The sequence below is a fragment of the Colletotrichum scovillei genome, assembly GCF_011075155.1.
Source record: "Colletotrichum scovillei strain TJNH1 chromosome Unknown Contig00001, whole genome shotgun sequence".
NCBI lineage: Eukaryota > Fungi > Ascomycota > Sordariomycetes > Glomerellales > Glomerellaceae > Colletotrichum > Colletotrichum scovillei.
The window spans coordinates 1,075,025-1,092,933 of NW_023336259.1; the positions used below are offsets into that span (position 1 = coordinate 1,075,025).

At 55.6% G+C, this 17,909-nt stretch overlaps 2 protein-coding genes across 2 annotated transcripts; one reads left to right on the forward strand and one right to left on the reverse strand.

Annotated features, from left to right (window-relative positions):
- Positions 1 to 1,525: 1,525 nt before the first annotated feature.
- Positions 1,526 to 2,824, reverse strand: HER10_EVM0010121 (uncharacterized protein). The gene is made up of 2 exons (XM_035479590.1): positions 1,855 to 2,824; positions 1,526 to 1,733 (listed from the first exon to the last, which is right to left on the reverse strand). Exons 1-2 carry the CDS (start codon positions 2,345 to 2,347, stop codon positions 1,540 to 1,542), a joined length of 687 nt encoding a protein of 228 aa, XP_035338807.1. The 5' UTR covers positions 2,348 to 2,824; the 3' UTR covers positions 1,526 to 1,539.
- A 2,750-nt stretch (positions 2,825 to 5,574) lies between these two features.
- HER10_EVM0011265 (beta-ketoacyl synthase domain-containing protein) lies at positions 5,575 to 17,734 on the forward strand (the record flags this gene model as incomplete). The annotated part of the gene is made up of 10 exons (XM_035480701.1): positions 5,575 to 5,740; positions 5,795 to 5,823; positions 5,881 to 6,263; positions 6,327 to 13,131; positions 13,183 to 13,923; positions 13,977 to 14,315; positions 14,385 to 14,843; positions 14,895 to 15,307; positions 15,365 to 15,960; positions 16,014 to 17,734. The coding sequence occupies 10 exons, from the start codon at positions 5,575 to 5,577 to the stop codon at positions 17,732 to 17,734; spliced, it is 11,652 nt and encodes a 3,883-aa protein (XP_035338903.1).
- Between the last annotated feature and the right edge of the window lie 175 nt (positions 17,735 to 17,909).

Below are 17,909 nucleotides of genomic sequence, written 5' to 3' on the forward strand. Positions count from 1 at the left end.
GCGTTCTGGATCGCATGAAGTTCGCTAATGCTACTGCTGTTGCTGCTACTCTTGTCCACAGTTATTCTCGTCTTGCCAAGGCATCTATACTGCAACACGGACTTGGGTGCTGACCCGATCAACCGGATTGTCGCTATACCCCCATTGCAAGTCACGTCAACGACACGCTCATTCCCTTGAGACTCAAGACAGAGAGGAAGATAGAGAAGAGCCGCCCACAGAGTAAGCAAGAATCGATCCTCCGTCGCAAGCGTCCAGAAATGGAGACACATCGCCTTGAAGCGGCCCCCCGAATGTGACCCTGAGGCGTGTTGGTTTTTTCCTCCAGGCCGCTGGCTAGCTGGCAAATCCTCCAAGTAGAGGATCACAACAACCAGACTTGTCTTCTTGGCACTTGATTTGCAGATGTGAACTAAGACTAGTCAAAAAACAAAGGGGCCAAGGCCATGCTTCTCAAGTAGGGATTATCCCCGAAGATCTTTGCAAAGAAACTACAGCCCAGCTATTTTCAGCCATTGACAGTGGCTGGTAAGCGAGCCCAGTCAACGGTACGGATAGCAAGTCCGTAGAGCTGAGCCGATTTGGTGTGGCTGGGGGAGATGCGGCTAGTGCCGAGCTGCAGATTGGTCGCTGGGGTGGCCCATGATGGACGACGAGCTAGGGTCCACTGCCCATTCAACTGACTCCACCCTACAGCATTACCCTCAAGTGGATGGGAACTATGTGCAATCAAAGCAGGTGATGCTTATAATTCAGTCTACTTGACGCTGTCTTCTCTAATAGCCCAGGTGTCGCTATTCTCGATGACCGTTCATGAATACCGTCAATCTCGCCATCATCCATCATCGACCTGACTTTGCTTTGAATGCCAATCCAAGTCTACGTTGTAATTGTAGCAATGCCTTCCATACTGCCGCAAATACCATACTGGTATAGCCAATGGCCAGCGTCAAATCTGCTGATTGTCCAGCCTGGCGGTGGATTTCCCTCCCGGCCAACTCGTACTGCCTCAACTCCACGGGGCTTGGTGTATGTAAGTAGGGTCGGTCTCACAATCAGGCTGGAACTATAGAGTTCCTTGTTGCATTCATCGCCGGTTGTATACTCCATTTCCATCTTGTCGTCATATGGCGTCCTGGGTGGAAAGTTTACCTTGGGCTGGTCCCAGTCTCGAGATGAAAAGCTGCTCATACTGCTGTGCAGGCTGCTGCTTGGGTCGCACTCACTGGACGAATCACAGCTGCTGGTATTACTACCTTCACTGCCTTAAGGCAGTTCCCGGAGAAAGATCTCGTTGTCGTCAACTTCCTCACTGACCATCCCCATGAACCATAAGTAAAGAGGTCTTACTTCCGTTGCCAGCTGGTCGGAAGTATCATCGATCTGCTCGTCAATGGAAAGAGAACCGACGGTAATGAGGCGCGGTTTGCGCTTCGGCGGAGATGCGGCGAAGCGCATGCGCAAGGCGTCGAATATATGACAAATGCCTGCTTCGCTGATGTAGACGTCGCACTTGTCGCCCTCCCCTGCTGAGATCTCCTAAGTCCTGAAGCCCCCAATGCCGTAGACAACTGTGTGTACGGGCTCTCCTCGGAGAACCTCTGGGAACAGGACTTTAGCTGCATTTTCTGGTGTCAAGTCTGCCGTGAAAACTGTCATGCGGTCAAGGTATTCCGTTCTGAAGTCATCCGCGTCGTCAAACATCTCCAGGAGACTTGCCTTGCATCTGACATCTGAAGTAGTCAACTCCTAAGCATCCACAAGAGGGGGTTAAGTGGTATGAGAGCCTTGGAAAAGACGGAAAATGGGCATGCTATGTCGCTTGTAGACTTAAGAGGTATATCCTTCACTTACACACATGGCAGAATATTGAGATATCCCGAAGAGCATGCATCAAACATCTGAACACGGTGTACCCCGTTGCTCCAAAGAAAGCGACATGATGCATCTTCCGGTCGATATGAAATGGAAAAGACGACTGGATGCTCAGATGCAGACCGGGGCCGAGTTTGATGGGGTGGTGTGGGATGAAGCTGTATTGGACTTGATCGTTGACCAGTCGGCCAAGGACATTGGATTGACGGCTTGCCATTTTCGCGGACGTGAAACACTGCAGCAGAGATCCTGCCGCAGAAAAGCCCCGATCTGAGGATTTGATTCGATGTTGAAAGGGACCGGTAAACAGTGGCGAAGCTGTATAGACCCTAGTTGGTGGTGGACGCAAATAGGTGCGGCGGAGATGAGTTCGAGGCACGTTAGCTACGCGAGGACCGCGAGTGTAAAGAAAATAGCCCGCGAGAAGACTGATGGAGCTGGCACCAAAGGTTAGAGGCGGATGGCGAGCCATGGCAAAGCGAATTGTGTGTTAAGCATACCCGAAAGGGATGGGAAGATGGCGATTGACTGCTGCTGGACGGTGATGTGTTGTTAATACGAAGGAAGAGGCACAGCGGAAAATTCTCCAAGAGGCGCACATTAGGTTCGCTCCCAAGCTGCTGATTGAGTCTTCCAGCGGACGGAAGGATGAAGCCATCGATGTCGGTCCGTTGGAAGGAAGGACCCCAGTAAGATACTCGACCTACTGCTCTAGCAGAGCGTGATTGTAAAGTACTTACCTTGGAAAGCATTACCAACAAAGAGGAGATTTGAAGTTGCGGAAGGATGACTGAGCGGGCGGAACCCCGGGTAGAATCTGAGCAGTGATCCAAAACGAGAAGCGCCATTCCTCACCAAAGCTATACACCGTAAGGTGGTGCCATGCCAGTCAGGAAGCGCCAGGGTCTCCGTAGCTGTCGAAGGGTGTGGCAGGACTAGTCTGGTCTGACCTCGAAATGGAAAGATCGTCGAAGGCGAAGGAAGCATCACACAGAGCAGGGGAGATACCTGCCCTGTCTCAGTATGTACGCCCTGAATCGAGGTATCTGCACTCCGATGTAAGCGCGGAAGGCTTCTTCTGCGACCATGACCTCGGCGGCGTGGTGGCTTGGGAAAGACACTCGACGTTGGCTGCCTTATGGGTCTGGAGAACGGGTACACGATGTAGGTAGCAAGGTAGCAACGGCGGCCAATGCAGTGCCATGCGGGACGAGTGCGAGAGACACAAATGCCTTAGACGCAGTGTATGCGGTAATTCGATACACAGCACAGGGCTGAGATGACATGCTGCTATGCCGCCTCGGCTTGGCCTGCAGGTGGAATTCCCTCGCAGTGGACTGCGTTCAGCAGCGGAAGCGGTGCAATTTCCCACATTGTCACGTTGTGTTTCAGGTCTTGTCGGTATCAACTGATGACCAAGCTGTGGGATTCTAAGCAGAAATTAGTAGTTGACATTGATTGACAAGGGACAGATAACGGAGTTTGGGTGTTCAAAGACCGAATAGAGATGATGGCCGGAGGTGTGGAGAGACGAAAAGAGGATGAGGATGTTGATCATGTCGGGATGCCATGTGGACTCGGTCCCGAAGAAGGCAAAACGAAGCAAAACGTGTTAATGGTGAATACCCAAGAGAATAGCATAGTGGAGAAAATGCGTGCCAGCGGGAGTCGGGACTTCCATTGTGAGTTGGAACTTGAGGTTATTCTGTTGCCTGCTGGGAGCAGCGGGACGGTGCAGGGCGCGATGAGACGTTGATGCTGCGAAGATGCACCAACAGGCCCGGCTGTGTTCGCTGCCCGCCTCTCCGCCCCAGAAACCCCTCAAGGTGCTGGGTGCGGAACACTGTATCATTTACTGTGTTCGGGAAGGATCCTGCCTGAGGGGTGAGAGTCGAAGAGGTACACCTGGGTGTCGACTTAATTAGGGCGGAACCACGGAGCGTGCAAGGGTCGCTTATCGAGCCAATGGAACACAAAGGCCTTCCCCGCTTACTCTGGGCCCACTTATAGCCCCGGTCATCCCAGGTCCCGTTCTGACTGCCGCAAGCCACAACACAGCGCCCCAAGAGTCCGTGACTAAGCCGAAGACTCGCCAGTGAAGCAACCAGCTCTGCTTCTCAAATCATCCTGTCACGTTCAGCTTCTCGTATATACGGATACGCACGCAGAATGCGCGCAGTACCTATTCACAGCTCAGTCATCATGTCAGACTCACAGCTATCATCAAATGCTGCACGTCCTCGGCCAAGACGAGACGGCTGAATCATTAGGCAATCAACACCCAAATGTCTCAGTTCGGGGCGGACAAATCCGTGAGCTTGGGATTCGTTACCACCCGATTGCGAATTAGATGGGAGACTAGTTCCACGAACCCAGCCCAGACAAAGACGAGATGGGACGAAAGCTCAATGCAACTTTGACAACCGCAGCGTCTGTAGTGTAAAGACGAGATCTGCTAGAGCAAGACACGACGGAAAGCCAAGTTTCTTAGTTCTACACGCCATGGATTGTCTCCGCCTCAGTCAGCATTGCTTGAGCACCCAAGCTGTTTGACCGACCCTCGCCGATCCTATACAGACGTCAATCAATCTCCTCAATTGGCGAATCCAAAGGTCCTTTGGCATAACTTGCCATTCGACTTATGCAAATCGTGCAGATACTTTCAGCGACTTCGCCCTTGTACCTCGTATGTACCGTAGGATGAACCCCTGAACAGCCACCATCTGACAAGGGAAGGATGGGCGGCATGACATCCACACAGACGCTGCCCCGTCCCAACTCTCCACCTCTCCGAACCTCGTTCAAAGCCATCCCCCGTTTGGGACATCGTCTTTCTTCAATCACTCGTTGCAGAAGCTGTCTTGTATCCTTCAAGGCGCGGCTGTGAGGCGCTCTCCGCGATACACGCTCGTCTATTCGTCAGCCCTATCATCTCCGTCTTGCCGCTACACATTGGCATCCGCGCTTCTGCGTTCCGTCTTACCCTGTGTGTGTTGCCTATCCTTTTGCCATGGGTTCGGCCAGCAATGCCTCCGTCAACATGCACCAGACTGCGCCGCGGCTATCGATGCCTCCACTTGCATCATGAGCACCGAAATAGTAGCCTCCGGAGTCACTCGGAGGCTCACAACTGACCGGAATCTGTCTCCGGGCAACTTCGGAAATCTTCAACGCGATACTCTGACTGAGGAGCCGAAAGTACTCCATCGCGCAGAGACGGCCTTGCATACCTCCAATGGCAGGCACCGATTTCCAGAGGAGCTCCATGGCCGATAGGGGAGCATCAACATCCTCTCTTCAGACATATAAGCTTGGGTTACAGTTCGTCTCAATCTCTTTTCCTCATCACTCTCAACACATCATCTCTCATAGACTCAGTTCGACTCTTCACTTCATGATCTTCAACCAGCAAAGTATCGCAGAGTTCCAGTTTCAGGGTTCTCTCACCTCAACCATCACCTTTTGATTCAGAGCATCCTACTTGTTCGCGGAAGATTCCATTTCTTCCCTTGTCCCTGAACTCAACTCTCGATACTTGATATCAACTTTTTCCCTTCCTGATAGCTGGCCAATTACCTTCGATCACGAAACACAATCGACAATCATCTTTGTCGATCACTTCCTCAGCAGACCAAAGAATCCAGCCAAGCACACCAAGCTCATCTAAATCTAGCTTATCCAGCTTCGCAACCGATCAAAATGTCTGCCCGAGTCAACGCCACTGAGAATGACCCCACCGTCATCGTCGGCCTTGCTTGCCGAGTCCCTGGCGCTTCCAACCCCAGCAAGCTCTGGGACCACATTGCCGCTCAGCGAGATGTCCAGCGCAAGATGCCCGAGGACCGCTTCAATGTAGACAACTACTGTGAGTGTCTTGATCCTCTCTGAACCATTTCACAGAGACTAACACTGTTCACAGACCACCCTGATGGCACCCGCAAGGGAACCGTGAGTTGATGACTTCAGACAAGACGCAACATCTGTAGACTAACACATTGATTTTAGACGAACGCTCGCTTCGGCTACTTCCTTGAGCAGGATATTGCTGAATTCGACAACTCCTTCTTCGGCATTTCTGGAAAGGAAGCCGATGCCATGGACCCTCAGCAGCGTCTGTTGCTCGAGGTCGTCTACGAGGCCTTGGAGAACGCTGGTATCACTCTTCAGGACATCAGTGGCTCTCAGACTTCTGTCTTCTGCGGTAGCTTCACCAACGACTATCTTTCCATGACTGGCAAGGACTTGACGGCGAACTACCCCATGTACCACGCCACTGGTACCGGTAACGCCATTCTGTCCAACAGAATCTCGTATTTCTACAACTTGCACGGAACTTCCATCACTCTTGATACCGCCTGCTCGTCTTCTCTTGTCTGCTTCCATCTCGGGTATGTTCGCAATCGCGTGGCTCTCTCTCTCCCGTGCTTCAGCTAACATGCTTCCTTCCCTAGCAACCAATCGCTGAAGAATGGCGAGGCTGACATCTCCATCGTTGTTGGCTCTGCTCTCCACTTTGACTCCAACATCTACATCACAATGACGGACCTTGGCATGCTGTCTACAGATGGCCGCTGCCGCGCTTTTGATGCTTCAGGAAGCGGCTACGTCCGTGGTGAGGGTATCTGCGCAGCCATCCTCAAGCGCCAGAGCGCCGCTGAGACTGCTGGCGACAACATTCGCGCCATCGTTAGAGCTACTGGAAGCAACCACGACGGCCGAAAGAACGGTATCACTTTGCCCAACAGTGTTGCCCAGGAGGACCTCATTCGTTCTACCTACGAGCAGGCCGGTCTCAACCCGCTGCACACACAATACTTCGAGGCACACGGTACCGGCACTGCCGCAGGTGACCCGATCGAGACCCGTGCCATCGGAGCAGTCTTCTCCCCCGGCCGCAGCAACCCCTTGTACGTCGGCTCCGTCAAGACCAACATTGGTCACCTTGAGGGTGCCTCAGGTCTTGCAGGCCTGATCAAGACTACTCTTGCGCTTGAGAACGGACAGATCCCTCCCAACATGCACTTCAACAACCCGAACCCGAAGATCATGTTCGATGACTGGAAGATCGCTGTTCCTACCAAGATGACTCCTTGGGAGGTGCCAGAGGGTATTGCCCGAAGAGCCTCAATCAACTCTTTCGGCTATGGTGGTACCAACGGACACGTCGTCTTGGAAGAATACAAGAAGAACGCTGCCCCCAAGACCCGCTCTGTCACGGCCATCGAGAACGGCGTTCACGCTCGCCCGTACCTCGTTCCGCTTACCTCTCACTCCGCAAAGGCTGGTGAGCTCACTGAGGAGACATTGAAGAGATACCTTGAGCAAGGAGATGTCAACGTCGCCGACCTCTGCTACAGTCTGGCCACTCGCCGCACTCTTCACGGCCAGCGTTCTTTCGTCGTTGCCAATGATTCAGCATCACTAGCCGAGCAGTTGACCATTGCCCGCCCTGCCGCCAAGTGGACTCTGGCCAACAAGTCTTCCCCCAGACTTGGCTTCATCTTCACCGGCCAGGGTGCCCAGTGGTTTGCCATGGGTCGCCAATTGATCGAGGAGAGCCCCCTGTTCCGCCAGAGCCTGAAGCGCTGCGACAGCATTCTTCAGGCGCTCCCCGACAGGCCCGAGTGGTCCATCCTCGAGGAACTTTGCAAGACCAAGGAGACTACTCTTCTTGGCGAGACACTCTACTCTCAGACCATCTGCACTGCTCTGCAGCTCGCCTTGCTCGAAGTTCTCAAGGCCTGGGGCATCACTCCCTCCGCTGTCGTCGGTCACTCCTCGGGTGAGATGGCCGCTGCCGCTGCTGCCGGTATCTTGACCTTTGAGAACGCCCTCATTGCTGCCTACTACCGCGGTCGCTACATGTCTGCCCCCAATGAGAATGGCAAGCCTGGTGGTATGATGGCTGTCGGCCTCACTGAGGCCAAGGCTCTCGAGGAGCTCAAGCCCTACAAGGGTCGCCTTTGCATTGCTGCTGTCAACTCCCCAAGCACGATGACAATCAGTGGTGATGAGGATGCTATTCTCGAGCTCAAGGACAGCCTTACCGAGAAGAAGGTCTTCGTCCGCCAGCTTATCGTCAAGCAGGCCTTCCACAGCCACCACATGAACGCCTTGGCTGGTGCTTACGAGAACGCGCTCAAGAACTGCAAGACCTTCACCACCCAGAAGCCTACTTGCCGTATGTTCTCCAGTGTCACCTCTCGCCTGGCTGATTACGAGTCGATGGGACCCAAGTACTGGGCCACCAACATGACCAACGCTGTCCGCTTCTCTGACGCTCTCACTGGCATCCTTCTCGACGAGGAAGATGAGCAGAATGTTGACGTCCTGATTGAGCTTGGCCCCCACCCTGCTCTGAAGGGCCCTGCTCGCCAGACCACTCAGTCTCTGAAGCTTGACCTGCCCTACATCGGCTCGCTGACTCGTGGTGTTCCCGACTTCGAGGGACTGCTCAACCTCGCCGGTACATTGTTCTCTCTCGGTTACCCTGTCGATCTTATTGCCGCCAACCAGAACTTGAGCTTGGGAGCGGATGGCAGTCTTGTCAAGGTTGACACCGGAGCCAAGCTCAACGACCTCCCGACCTACACTTGGGACCACCGCAGGTACTGGACCGAGACCCGCTACCTCAAGGAGCACCGTCTTCGCAAGTACCGCCACAGCCTTCTTGGCCACATCATCCCCGGTTCTATCGCCAAGAACCCCAAGTGGAGAAACTACCTGCGTCTCAAGGAGCTTCCCTGGCTCCAGGAGCACGTGGTTGATGGCAAGGTTGTCTTCCCTGGTGCTGGGTACATCAGCATGGCTATTGAGGCTGCTCTTCGTGTTGACGAGGTCGAGAGCGCCAAGATGATCTTTGTTAAGGATATCGTCATCAAGAACGCCCTTCTTCTCCCCGAGAGCGATGATGGCGTCGAGATCTTGCTGGAGCTGAAACCTGTTACGCTTTCAGCCAAGAGCCACTCGGAGACCTGGTACGAGTTTGCCTGCTACTCATATGACGAGAACAGCAACTGCACCCAGCACTGCCACGGTCTTATTAGCACCGAGAAGGGAGAGCCGGCCCCCGTTCCTGAGCCTGTCTCTGGCTCGGTCAACCTCGGCGAGCTGCTCAAGAAGACCAACCGATCCGTCACCAGCGGTCAATTCTACAACCAGCTTGCCGGTCTCGGTCTCGAGTACGGCGAGAAGTTCCGTCTTTTGAGCGGTTCTGTTGAATCAGGCCCAGGTTTCGCCCTGAGCGACCTCAAGTTCGACCCAAGCGCTCTTCCCCAGGAGCGAGGTGACGAGACTGTTGTCCACCCGACCCTTCTTGATGCTTTCTTCCACGTCATCTTCAACGCCATTGAGTCTCGCCTCGGTCGCCCTCTCGATGAGCCCTATGTACCTTCCTTCTTCAGAACCTTGAAGATCTCTGGCCAGTTCTTCTCGTGGGCTCAATCCACTGAGGCCAAGAGCTTCCAGGTTGCTTCTTTCACTCAGCTCCCGTCTCCCCGTGTGGCAATCAACGACATGATCATGCAGAACGCAAGCGGTCAGCTGATGATGGAGATTGGTGGTCTTGAGGTCACTTCCCTGGGCCGCGAGATGCCAGAGGGCAGCGGCCCTCGCACCCTCTTCTACCAACAGAGATGGCAACCTTGCTTCGACTTGCTCGGCAACGCAAAGGGCAAGAGCCTCAGCGATATTGTCGACATCTTTGCACACCAGTACCCTGACAGCAAGATTCTTCACATCACCTCGGATGTCGAAAAGTCGAAGCATGTTCTCTCCGCCCTTGGCGGCACCAAGAGTGAGCGCCGCAGATTCCACAACATGGACGTGTGGTCTCTCAACGGTGCGAAGCTTGGCGAGGAGTTCGAGACCCTGTCCAACAACACGAACAACCTCGTGAACATTGTCGAGCCCCAGCCCGATAGCTACGATCTCGTCATCGTCAGCGAGACCGGCTCCATCAACGCTGTTCCTTTCATGAAGGACACCGGTTGCATCATCTTTGATGGTCAGAAAGGATCCGTTGCTGCCGACCTTTCCGAGGTCTTCTCTAGCCCGATCTGCACCGCTCTGCAGAAGAAGAAGACCGCGGCGCCCATGACTGGTCCCATCTCAGTCGTCATGCCCTCCGGTGACGTCTCGCCTCGTGCGCTGGCCATCTACAACGCTTTCGAGTCTGCTTTCGGCGGTCGCATCATCACAAGCACCTTCCCCGAGATTGCCGAAGCTGGTCTGTGTGCGGTGGCTGATGATGTTGTCGTTCTGGCTACACTGGACGAGATCATTGACAATGAGTCGATGTTCTCAGGTGTTCAGGCCCTTCTGGGAGCCATCCAGAAGAATGTCATCTGGCCTCTTGAAGGTGCTACCTTCGAGTCCGAGAGACCCGATCTTGCCATGATCATTGGTCTTGTCCGCACTGCTCGCAGCGAAAACGACTCTTCTCGCAACGTCACCTTCGACTTTGGCAAGAACACCGCTGCCGAGACTGTCGCCTCGAACATCCTTCGTGCACTTGACGCCAGCTTGACCGAGGATGAGCTCGCGGAGCGCAACGGCGTTGTCTACATCCCTCGTGTCGAAGCCGATGATGGTCGCAACTCCAAGCTCCGCAACGGACCTGCTCGTGAGCCTCGCTTGGAGGCTTTCGGTGAGCGTCGGCCTCTGAAGCTGACCTTCGGCAAGGTCGGTCTTCTTGACACGCTTCACTTTGCCGAAGACGAGGAGATTATTGACACCGAGCTCGCTGCTGATGAGCTTGAGATTGAGGTCAAGGCATCTGCCATTAACTTCCGTGATCTCGCTGCTTCTCTCGGTATCATCGACGACTACAAGCTTGGTGATGAATGCGCTGGTATCGTCTTGCGCGTCGGCTCCGAAGTCAAGGACTACAGCGTCGGTGATCGTGTGGTCGCCTGGAGACCTGGCCAGGGCGCTCACCGCGCCATTTGCCGCAACCCCGCCACTCTCTGCCACAAGATCGATGCCAACATGTCTTTCACCGATGCCGCTGCTCTGCCTTGCATTCTCACTACCGCTTACTACTCCCTTCTCGACACCGCCCGCCTTCAGAAGGGCGAGACCGTCCTCATCCACGCCGCCGCTGGAGGTGTCGGACAGATGGCTGTCCAGATTGCCCAGCGCGTGGGTGCCCGCGTCCTCGTCACGGTCGGATCCCCTGCCAAACGCCAGCTCATGAAGGAAGTCTACGGCATCAGCGAGGACTGCATGTTCTCTTCTCGTGACGACACATTCGCAGCCGGTGTCATGCGCGCCACGGATGGCAAGGGTGTTGATGTCGTCCTCAACTCCCTTGCAGGCAACCTCCTCAAGGAGACTTGGGGCTGCCTCAACGCCTTCGGTCGCTTCATTGAGATCGGAAAGCGTGACATTCACGAGAACACCAAGCTCGACATGTCTCCCTACCGCAAGAACGTCATGTTTGCCTCGGTGGATCTTATCACCATGTTCGAGAGGAACAAGTCGCTTGGCGCTCGTGTCTTCAGCGAGTGCTGCGAGCTGGTGAACAAGGGAGAGATCAAGTTGCCTGCTATCCTCGAGGTTTCTTACCAAGACGTCATCAAGGGCTTCCGTCTCTTGCAGATGGGCAAGCACGCCGGCAAGATTGTCCTATGCCCTTCCAAGGATGACATGGTCCCCGTCATGCCTACCAGCTTCCGCAACACCATGCTCTTCAGCTCCGAGAAGACCTACCTCCTTGTCGGTGGTCTCGGCGGTCTTGGACGAACCCTCGCACAATGGATGGTTCGCAAGGGAGCTACCAAGCTTGCCTTCCTTTCTCGATCTGGTGCTGACAAGCCAGAGGCTCAAGCCACCGTCGACTGGCTGGTGGAGCGTGGCATCGAGGCCACCGTCTACCGCGGCGACGTCGCTAAGCTTGCCGATGTGCGCGCTTGCGTGGAGGGCATCAGCAACCTCGGCGGTATCTTCCAGGCCGCCATGGTTCTGCAGGACGTCCCTCTCGAGACCATGAGCTACTCGCAGTGGAAGCGCTGTGTTGAGCCCAAGGTTCTCGGTGCAAAGAACCTTCACGAGGCCTCCCTGGGTGTTGACCTCGACTTCTTCGTGTGCTTCTCTTCCGTTGCTACGGTTCTCGGCTCCAAGGCGCAAGCCAACTACTCGGCTGCCAACGCCTTCCTTGACGCTTTCATGCGCCACCGTCGCGAGATGGGTCTTGCCGGTACTACCATGAACGTCGGCGCCGTCTCCGGTGTCGGTGTCGTCAGCGAGAACGCCTCACTTGCCAAGATCATGGAGCGCTTGGGCATGGACCCCATCAACGAGGAGGAGCTCCTTTACCAGCTCGAGGAGGCCGTCAAGGGTGACCGCAATGTCAAGACCACGGCCCGCGGCGTTGATGCCCACCAGATCATGACCGGTGTCGGTCTCATCAAGCCCGATGTCTACTGGGCGGCCAAGCCTCTTCTGAAGAACTTGTACTCCAACCACGACTTCGGTGGCTCCGGAGCTGCCGGCAAGAGCCAGAAGAACGTAATGGCTATGCTTCGCGAAGAGTCCGACCCTGAGAAGCGTACCGAGATTGTTCTCGACAACTTCCTCGACAAGATCGCCCAGGTCCTTGCCACTCCCAAGGAGTCCATCATTCCTTCCAACCCTCTGTCTGCCTATGGTCTCGATTCCATCGTCGCAGTCGAGTTCAGGAAGCACTTCCGCAAGGAGATCCAGGTGGACATTGCTCTCTTCGACATCTTGGGCGCCGCCAGCATTACTGCCCTCGTCCAGAAGGCTGCCAAGATGATTGTTCTCACTTCCGCCGCCAAGGAGGCCGGTCCCGCCGATGCAAAGGCGGAGAAGAGCAAGGGTGCCGATGCCGAGAGCGCGGAGAAGTCTGCAGAGACCTCTGCCATGGCCTCTGGCGAGATGACGAAGACCAAGACTTCTGCCGGTACTCCGATCGCTCTGTCTACCTTCCAGTCTCGTCTCTGGTTCGTCCACTCATTCCTGGAGGACAAGTCCTTCCTCAACCTGCCCATCGTCATGAAGATCAAGGGAAGACCTGACTTGGCCGCGCTTCGCACCACCATGTACGAGCTCGTCTCTCGCAACCCTTCCATGCGCACCAGCTACTTCGAGGGTGATGAGTTCGCCCAGCAGGAGATTCTTGAGGACTTTGATGTCGATGTCTCCTTCCGTGATCTCTCCGGTGAGGCCGACCCCGAGCAGGCCCTTGAGGAGTTCGTCAAGTACAACCGCAAGATCGAGATGAACGTCGAAGAGGTAAGTCTAGTGATACTCCAATCCTTACGAATCATACTGACAAGCATATAGGGCGAGGTTTCCAGCTTCTCGCTGGCCAAGCTTTCTGAGGACGACTGGGCCTTCATCTGCATGATCCACCACATCTCTATCGACAGAGGTAGCATGAAGGGCATGATGAGCCAGTTCGTTTCCCTCTACGATGCTACCGTTCAAGGCAAGGACCTCTCGACCGTTCCCTCGCCCGAGTTCTCCTACGTCGACTTCTCCATCTGGCACAACGCCCGTCTCGCCTCTGATCTTATGCGACCTGACCTCGACTGGTGGAAGGAGCGCCTTTCTGGCATTCCCCAGGCCAGCAAGCTGCTGCCCTTTGCCAAGTGCGAACGTCCTCAGCGATCTGACCCGCGCCGTCTGGCCCTCAAGACCAACTTGAACTCCAAGTTGTTTGCTCGCATGAAGCGTCTCGCCGCACAGGCCAACGGAACCCCCTTCCACTTCATTCTCGCTGCCTTCAGGGCGTTCCTCTTCCGCTACACTCAAGAGAAGGATCTCGTCCTGCTCATGGTCGATGGCAACAGGCCCCATACGGATGCTGAAGACATCAACGGATTCTTTGTCAACCTGGTCCCCATCCGAGTCGAGGATGACTGCGAGGGAGTGACCTTTGACCAGCTCTTTGCCAACTGCAAGCAGCGAGCTCTTGAGAGTTTGGCTCACTCTGGTGTTCCTTTCGACACTGTGGTCGATATCCTGGGCGCGAAGAAGACCCCCAGTCACATGCCCGTCGGCCAGATCGCCGTCAACTACCAGGTCAGTTGAACACCATGGCATCAAGCCTAATGCCTCTTACTAACAAGAAATAGATCCACGGCCCGACTCCCACATACTCTACCTCCGACTTCCAGATCAACAGCATGGTGACGGACGACATTCCCACTGCGGCTGACATGCAGCTTGAGGCACTTGAGACGTCTGACCACGCTCTGGACCTGCGCATCGAGTACTCCACCGCACTCTACAGCGAGGCAGATATGGAGCGCTTCCTCGACAACTTCCTCACCTTCCTGTCTGGTTGCATCAAGGACCACCGCCAACCCATCGAGGAGGTCGGCATGTGTGGCGAGATTGAGCTCAAGACGTTGGCAAACGAGTTTTGGAACACTGAGACCCGCGAGAACCAGTGGGAGGGAAAGAGCGTGTTGGTACGGAAATAAGCGTGTCCTATGAAACCTACAAAGTATTTTAGCTAATACTTTTTCTCTTTAATAAAGGACAAAATCTCCCAAATGGCACTCGAGCATCCCCAGAACACCGCGATCAAGACGTCTGACGGCTACAGCATCACCTACAAGCAATTGATCCAAGACGCGACCAGCGTGGCCTCGGAGCTTCTTCAAGCAGGCGTCAAGCCCGGTGACCGCATCGCATTGCTCGCTTTCCCCGGCGTCGATGCCATTGTCGGCCAGATTGCATCTCTCATGACCAGGAGCTGCTACGTCGCTCTCGACACCGACTTTGCTCAAGACCGTCTCTCCTTCATGATTTCGGACGCCGGTAGCCGGGTTCTTCTCGTTGGACCTGGAGCCGAGTCCCTTGCCAGTGACCTCACTTCCAAGGCTGTTGTTGCCCCCAAGGTTATCAGGATTACTGAAGCCGTCGGTGCTGTCAATGCTTCGACCCAGTTCAGCCCTCGCCAGCCCCAGGACCCTTTCTACATGATCTACACCTCTGTAAGTTGCAATCCTTCATCGAGTGGTACAAAAGACTAATGGGTTTTGCAGGGAAGTACCGGTACGCCCAAGGGAGTTCTCCTGACCGAGGAGAACACCCACCAGATGCTTGCGACCCTGAACAAGGACTACTGCTTCACTTCCAAGGATAGGTTCCTTCACCAGTCTTCCATGTCTTTCGATCTCTCGATTGTGCAGATTTACTCCGCTCTGACGGCTGGCGCGACTTGCCTGGTTGCTGCGTGGGAGACTCGCAAGGACCCTCATGGTCTCGCTTCTTTCATGGCAACCGAGAATGTCACGACCACCTACTTCACCCCGACCCAGTTTGCCCTCCTTCTTGATCTCAACACCGAGGCGCTCAAGAAATGCAACAACTACCGCGTCGCTTACTTTGCAGGAGAGAGATTGCCCGTCCGCGTAGCTCGCAGCTTCTACGACCTGAAGACCCCTGCGACTCTCTAGTAAGTAGAACGATATTTGCTGCAAGTATCTGAAGTCAAGGGCTAATCACATCGCAGCAACACCTGGTCCCCATCTGAGCTCATTGTCCAAACTTCCATCGCCAAGATTGAGTACCCCGCTGATGGCGAAGTCAGCCTGCCCATCGGCTTTCCCATGGACAACTGCCGCCACTACATCCTCGATACCAAGGGAAACCCTCTCCCCGCTGGCATGGTCGGTGAGCTGGTCGTAGGTGGTTCCCAGGTCGGTGCCGGCTACCTCAACCGCCCCGAGATCAACGCCAAGTCCTTCGTCGAGAACCCCTTCGCCAGCGTTGAGGATCGCAAGAGAGGCTGGACTAGAATGTTTAAGACGGGTGACCGTGGCTGCTTCCGCACTTCTGACAAACAGCTTGAATTCCATGGCCGTATTGCCGGTGACAAGCAGATCAAGCTTCGTGGCTTCCGCGTTGATCTCGGCGAGGTCGAGCAGCGCATCTTCCAGGAGTCGCAGTCGCAGCTCGTTGATATTGCCGTCATTGCTCGTACCGTCGAGGCCGGCCAGGAAGACCTTCAACTGATTGCCTACGTGGTGCCCAAGAAGGCACTCAGTGCCGCCGAGAAGCAGACATTCGTCTCGACCATCCACCGCAAGATCAAGCCCCATCTCAACGGTATGTGATCTGATGCCTTTCCACGACGAAAATATTTCTAACACTCGTCACAGATTACATGCTCCCCAACGCCTACAACTTCCTGACCAAGCTGCCTGTGACCATTGGCGGAAAGGTCGATCGCCGCAATCTCCTGAGCAGAGATCTTGAGCTTCTCTACCCGACAACTGCTACTACTGCCAAGCCTACTGGCGCAGCCAACGGCGCTTCTTCGAGTGCTGGCGACCTCGAAACCTCTGTCATGGGTCTCTTCCGCGGTATCCTGGGGGACAAGTACTCTGATGTGAACGACAACTTTTTCCAGCGAGGTGGTCACTCGATCCTCCTCGTCCGTCTCCAGGCCAAGATCAAGAAGCAGTACAAGATCGCGCCCACTCTGCCCCAGATGATCAAGGAACCCACCGCAGCCGCTGTTTGCGCCTTCATCCGCCGCAACAAGGGCGATGGTTCCGGCGGTAAGGCGGGGTTTGAGAACGTCATTAGCTGGAATGTCGAGACCAAGCTCCCCAACGATGGCCGCTACATCCCGCGATACGGCGCCCCACGCGTCGACCGTGACGAGCTCTCCAAGTTTCTGATTACCGGCGGCGAGTCCTTTATCGGACTTCACTTGCTCGCCGAGATTCTGACCAGCAAGCCGAATGCCACCGTCTACCTTCTCGGATCGATGGAGCGAATCGAGACCTCCGTCGTCGTGAGCGAGCTGGCCAAGTATGGCCTCATCAACGACCACAGCAAGAAGGGCGTCGTCTTGACCGAGAAGGACGTTCTCGGCCGCATCAAGATCGTCCCCGGCACCCTCTCGCAGCCCAGCTTCGGCCTCAGCAAGTCAGCCTTCCGCATCCTGGGCCAGACCGTTGAATCAATCTACCACCTGGGCGGCCACGTCTCCCTTCTCAAGACCTACTCCTTCCTGAAGCCCGTCAACGTTGCCCCCATCTTCGACCTCATCCGCCTCGCCGGCACGGGTGACCACCTCTCCGAGATCCACTACCTCAGCACCTGGTCCGTCGCGCACCTGCAGTCCTGGTCCCAGTCCAAGCGCACCCGCACCGAGTACGTCACGGCCGAGGAGGACATGTCCCACTTCCAGCCGCCGACCGAGGACGAGTTCGGCTACTTCAAGTCCCGCTGGGTCGCCGAGAACCTCCTCTGCCACGCCGCCTCCCGCGGTTTCCCCGTCACAATCACCCGCGCCTCCGCCGTCACGGGCTCCTCCCACAACGGCAACCTCGACCCGGCCGACGAGTTCACTCTCCGCATGATCCTCAGCATGATCGAGTCCGCCAAGGTCCCGCAGATCGGCCAGCCCAAGCAGCCTGGCTTCGCCGTTGACGTCGTGCCCGTGGATTACCTCGCCCAGGGCTTCCTCGCGCTCACCTCAGAAAAGGAGGCTCTCACCTCCAGCCCAGCCAACTACAACAAGCCGCACATCTACCACATTGGCAACCACTCGCCCCTCAAGCTCGCCGACCTGCCCGAGATCGTGGCGACGCTGCGGCCCGACGGCAAGCGCGGCGAGGTCGTCTCGCTCGACGAGTGGCTCACGTCCATGGACAAGGGCAACGCCGACGAGGCGGCCGTGCGCAACACCGTCCTGAAGGAGTACCTCGCGACGGGATACGTCATGTTCTCGCTCGACAACAGCAAGACGGCGGCCTTGTTGGAGAACCTGGTGCCCGGGCTCGACGAGAAGTGTCCTGCCGTGGACGCCGCGTTCCTTGGCCAGCTTTGGCAGCGGATTAAGAAGGCCGAGGCCGGGGCTCAGGCGTAAAGGTGTGAAGAGTGCCCGTGATGAATGGGCCTTGAACCCTCTGCTTGGCGTGTGAGATCTGAGGCTGAAGAACACGATGGCTGGTTGGTTGGGTGTATTATATTGCGCGGGTGGAGGTTGTACGATATACGGCTGTAGCTTTCCTTTCTTTTGTACTTTCTTTTGTGTCTGGATA